The sequence below is a fragment of the Cyprinodon tularosa genome, unplaced genomic scaffold, assembly GCF_016077235.1.
Source record: "Cyprinodon tularosa strain WSP-4 unplaced genomic scaffold, ASM1607723v1 ctg296, whole genome shotgun sequence".
Classification (NCBI taxonomy): domain Eukaryota; kingdom Metazoa; phylum Chordata; class Actinopteri; order Cyprinodontiformes; family Cyprinodontidae; genus Cyprinodon; species Cyprinodon tularosa.
In genome coordinates, this window is record NW_024039003.1 from 556974 (window position 1) to 562500 (window position 5527).

The following is a 5527-nucleotide window of genomic DNA, read 5'->3' on the forward strand; positions in this document are numbered from 1 at the left end:
TAAAGCTAATTTTCTTTAACTTAAATGTCCACTTGTTTGCTCATTATTCGAACAGTTGTGAAATCCCATAAAATGTTGATGAAACCCCAGACGGCCGCTCACAATGAGCCTGGTTCTGCTGGAGGTTTCTTCCTGTTCAAAGGGAGTTTTTCCTCTCCACTGTCGCTACAAGCATGCTTAATGTGAGGGATTGCTGAAGAGTCAATGAGTCGATGCAATCAGCTTGTTTTCCTTAGATAGAAAACTTTGAATCAATCTGACTGGATGTTCTAGTTGAACTGGAAAGTGCCTTGGGATGACATGTGTTGCTAATTGGCGCTATAGAAATAAACTGAATTGAATTGAGACACGTTTTTATCCTGGAAAAAAAAAACACAGGTAGAATCAGGTCCTAACCAGTGTTGGGCACATTACTTTGAAAAAGTAATTAGTTATAGTTACTAGTTACTTCTCCCAAAAAGTAACTGAGTTACTCCACAATAAAAGTAACTAGTTAGTAGTAAAAGTAACTATTGCGTTACTTTTGTGAGTGTATGAAATTAATAACTGGGGATGTCTAATTCTGAAATCCTGTGTTTGGGTTGTTATAGATACTGCAACATGTAGCTATATCCATCTATCTATTCCATCCATCCATCCATCCATCCATCCATCCATCCATCCATCCATCCATCCATCCATCCATCCATCCATCCATCCATCCATCCATCCATCCATCTCCCTTTCTCCATATAGGCTAATGATCGTTCATGCTCTCTGTAGTTCCCCTAACGCGCCTTTAGCAAGAACGTGCGTTTCCTGGCACTTGTGCGGTTAATCGCACCGCCGCGCTGTGCGGAAACGCAGCTCGACGTAACACCAGTATTTCCATCTGGAACGCCCCTCTCTCCTGACGCGCGCACGAGTCCTATCATGAAAAAAGGTTAATTGTGCGACCTGAGTAACGTGCAGTAACTGGGTGTCTGCAATTGTAACTGCATTATAGTTACAGTAAGAGTAATCATTTTGATTACTCGTTACTAAAAAAGGTAGCGGCGTTAGTAACGATGTTACTTTCAACGCCGTTAGTCCCATCACTGGTGCTAACACAGCCTTACTTGTAACAGGTGAAATTTTTTTTTAAACAAAACTCTTTAATACCTATAGAGAATGGCCCTGACTAGCGTCCAACATAGATTAAACATTTCTGATAAATGTGAAGAACAAGTGTGTGAGCTAATTCCCATCCATATTCTATAGATCAACATAATCTGTCTGAAATGTTTTCTTTCTAACTTGATGAGTGGCCAATTGAAATGTGCCTCAGGTTAAACCCTCCTGACACAGGAAGCTGTACTTCACTCATCAAACATTCACTTCATTTTGGCTTAAAGTAAGGTACAAATAGAGAGACATATAAAACAATATAATTTTTAGGAACGATAAAACATTATAGAAAATGCTATACACCCTAAATAAAAAATTATGCTTTCGAATACAACATTGCATTGAAATTGCATTAAAATAAGCAATGGGATTAATGCAGAAATTTTAAGTCAGCCCATTATCTGCGACTCCCAACAAAATCCCCTCCAACTTCCAGCCAATGTCCTTCTCCATGTGTGCATATTTTTTTACTCTTGACTCCACCCCTTCACTGAATTACAGGGTCTGACCAGGAGATGGCGCTTCTCTTTAGATCTTAATGTCTACAAATCATGACAGAATATTTTAGTACAAATATTGATGTTTTAAATATTTCCATTAATCACTTACTGTATAAACCTTGACGAGCTGAAGCTGTTATGGTGGCAAAAAGGGGATCAGCATCACAATAAACCCTGCAGATTACAGCTGAATTTCATTCAAGGTCACACGTATGTTATAGAAAAACTCCGGTCAGTAAGGAATAATCAATGGATCATTATCTATAACTAAAACTAATACATTTGCGGCGATTTAATGAATTTAGGGTTAATCAGTAAAAAATTTAAAATTATTTTCATCGCGATCACTGAGTCTGGGAGCGGCCATTTTTGCCCAAATATAGTAACCCCTCCCTCCTGCCATCTTCCAGCAGTGACGTCACGGTGCGGTAAGCCTAGCGCCATTCTCCCCGCTTTCCAAGCTAAATCAATGGGAACTACTAGACACATCTGCAATCAACAACAATTATTGAAGATTTCCAGAGGACTTCACCATTGAAATTCACCAGATCTATAGTGAAACTGACAATGCCCACGTGCATGCCAGCTGGATGCTGGAATACCGTAAAAAAGTTCAAAAAAATCCCCTTGACTTTCAGAATTCAAATGACATTTGAATTGAGAAAGCTTCCTGGAGAGGTGGTGAAATGTCTTCAAATCTTGGAAAGCAAGTCCAGTGGATTTTTTTTTACTTTTACGGAATAACTATGACCTGGATGACTGAGAATCTTCATCAGCACAATGTTGGAATACATCGGGTAAAAGTGAAAAACAAATTTCTTATTCCACCTTTCCGATTCCTGATCCTCCACGGACGGGTTGGTCGTTGGATCGCCAACTTGAAGAGGGAGGATTTGCCATCGAACTTCTGGCCAGAGAAAAAACCCGTAATATGAAGCCAACATTTGGAAGAAGAATGTTTTCAAGATGACTTGGATAATAGCGCGTTGTGACAAACACCAGATACAGCACTGGGTGTGATCAACAGCCGATACCGCACCGTGACGTCACAAACCAGTAGGTGGCAGTAGTGTTCTTTGACAAACATGGATGCCTCCAGTAAAGCACATTCACATGAAAATTACTCTGAATTAAAAACACTCATCATTTATTGAACAGGATTTCATATTCAAAGCACTTAGAAGAAGTTTGAATTCTGAATATGAGTGAACATTTCCTTTAAGACAATACATATGTCAAAAGAGAGTATTGCAAAAAAACATGTATTTAAAAACACAATTTCCAAATAAAAAGCTCAGCCCATGTTTAAGATGTGAATATAATGAGTGGAGGTAAAGGCCATCCTGTGAGGCAGAAACGTTCCACTGAAACAGCCTCCATATGAGCCCTGCAGCTGCCTCCTAACCTTTACAGAACATGGTTTCTTCAGAAAACACTGTTTTCAAATGGATTATCTTATTGTTAAACTTTTTTTTTTGTGTGTGCAGATTTTCAACAGATTTTCAAACCAAATCACAGCAGCTTGAAGGTGTGGTTGTCCTTCTGCATGTCACTCACTAAAAAAGAGGTAGAGGCGATGTAGAAAGCATTTTCTGGGTCACCCCAGCAGGCAACGAAATGAAGAGTGGAGAGCTGTGAAGTTGCTGTTATAGCCCAAAGGAAGACATTTTTCCTGGACCATATGGCCCTCTAAAGATAGAGTGGAGGAAATTTATCTTCAAAACAGCCAGCCTTTTTGTTCTGCAGTAATATCTCTTTATTCCAGTGGTTCACTATCAGCCAAATTGCAGCTGAAGAATGTCAGATGAGACTATCGACTCCAAATCTGCGAAAAAAAGAATTGTTTCAACTACACGCTTTGTTAAATCTCATTAACTCGTGTTCATTCATCCATGTAACCCAAGCAACCACACAGACCGATAAAATCTCTGAGTCCTAAAGCATTGCACAAAACGACAAAATAACAGCTAGACGTTAAATGAGGCAAAAATGTTGCATGTTCCTTTAAGAGCACTATGTCCCTCTCTTCTTGTCTTTCTCTAAGCCTGGTGTGTTTCTTGGCACCAGCTGTCTTCAGTGCTGAAGAGAGCAAGGACATCTTTTCTTTCATGACAGTGGGATTAGGAGGAGAAGTTGCTTCCTTATTCTGCAAGCTATCATTTCAGTGCAAAGACGAAGTAAACCGGACATCATGGAAAGGAGATGTAGAGAAGATGAAGATAAGTAAAAAGTTTGGATAACAAAGCTGCTTTATTTAAGTTTATCAAGAGAAGAAAGCATTTTGCGCTCAGGTCTGAAGGGAAATGGATTTATAAGCATGCAAATGCAGAAAAAAAATCTTATTTATTTTTCTGCTTTCTGAGCAATTATCTTAAAAATAGGTGATCGGAAATGCTGTAGCACCGTGATGGAAGATCCTGCATCTTCATTGTCTTCCTCTATCCACTTTGTGTCTTCACCACCACAACTGCCACAGAGGACCTATCGGAGGATCAGCCGCTCAGAAGAGAGAGCTCCTTTTCCAATCCCCGGCCTTGCTTCTGACATCCTGCACATGCGAGTCAAAGAAGGTAGCAAAATTCGCAATTTACTGCGGTTCGCAACATCTCGCATCCAAGGGGAAGGAGAGGACAGCAGTGCAACAGCAGTGAGACAAGTGGTCTTTACAGGGTTGGGTAGGGGCATTACCAAGACCATCACCTGCGTGGAAATCCTGAAACGTAAAGTGCCAGGGCTGCATCAGGTGTCCAAACTTTGCTACATGAAAGTTAATGAGGTTTGGGAGGGTCCCCAGCAGGAAGTGGCAGGTACAACTGTGGAGAGGACAGTGCCTGCCATCTGCATCCTGCTCTCCAAAGACCCTGTGGATCCCCAGGAGCTCGGCTATCAGCCTCCACAAACCTTCAGCTTTCCCTCAGAGGAAGTGGAGAGACGTGGGGATCTGCTGAGAACAGCTGGCAGGCCGTCCTCATTGCACGCTGCCAAGAGGCTCTGTCTGGATGATTGGACTGGATGTTCCCCCAAAAGCTAGTTTAATTACAGATTTAAAAAAAAAACAATAAAAATACATGTATCTGCTCCTTCTTCATAGGTTTTCCTAAAGAAATAAACTACTATTGTTTATTCCTTATATTTGTTTTAGTTATTATAGTAATAAATTTGTCTACTAATTACACAAATTTTAGTTGCATGTTATGTCTTTTGGTGATCTGTTGCTTAAAAACTGTGTTTCTTGTTATCTTCATTCATATAATTTATTGTCACATTGGTTATAAGTGTTTCTGCATGCTTGTTGACCTGCCTGATATTAAAATTGGAAAATGTGGCGTAACAGTGTTTACATTTTTTTGGCTGTTTTGTGTTTAAAAAATGTCTCCTGTTTGTTTTTAACATGTTTGAAGGAAAATCAGCAGTCAAATTAAGCTGTGCAGCTCTAGGGAATTTAATGTATTCTATTCCGCAAAAGCCGTGTTTTGAAGGGAGCATCACTGCTGCAGGTAAAGTGTCTAAGAAAGGATCAGCACTGGTGGGGGAAAAAACAACAGCATATTTTTCTTTTATTAAAAGCTTTATCATTAACAAAAAATTTAAATGAACAAAATGTGCTTTAGGTAGTGAGATCTTTTTTTGCCAGTTGCACATTAATGAAATATATTGAATTACATAAAAAGGAAATTAAAGATTGTTAAAAGACAACACTGCCTTTGATATTCAGGGCTGAATATTGTTTTTTTGGTTAAATTTGAAATGGTGCTAAATCCATCCATCCATCCATTAACCATCCATCTATCCATCCATCCATCCATCCATTAACCATCCATCCATCCATCCATCCATCCATCCATTAACCATCCATCCATCCATCCATCCATCCATTAACC

The 5527-nt window shown here is 39.6% G+C and overlaps 1 protein-coding gene across 1 annotated transcript; it reads left to right on the forward strand.

Moving 5' to 3' along the window:
- Window positions 1–3695: 3695 nt before the first annotated feature.
- Window positions 3696–5339, forward strand: LOC119787376 (ribonuclease P protein subunit p25-like protein). The gene has a single exon (XM_038291202.1). It carries the CDS (start codon window positions 4054–4056, stop codon window positions 4675–4677), a length of 624 nt encoding a protein of 207 aa, XP_038147130.1. The 5' UTR covers window positions 3696–4053; the 3' UTR covers window positions 4678–5339.
- The last annotated feature ends 188 nt before the right edge of the window (window positions 5340–5527 follow it).

Excerpts from the sequence above, each read along its gene's own strand:
- LOC119787376 (XM_038291202.1), top strand. The coding sequence starts at position 4,054 with ATGGAAGATCCTGCATCTTCATTGTCTTCCTCTATCCACTTTGTGTCT.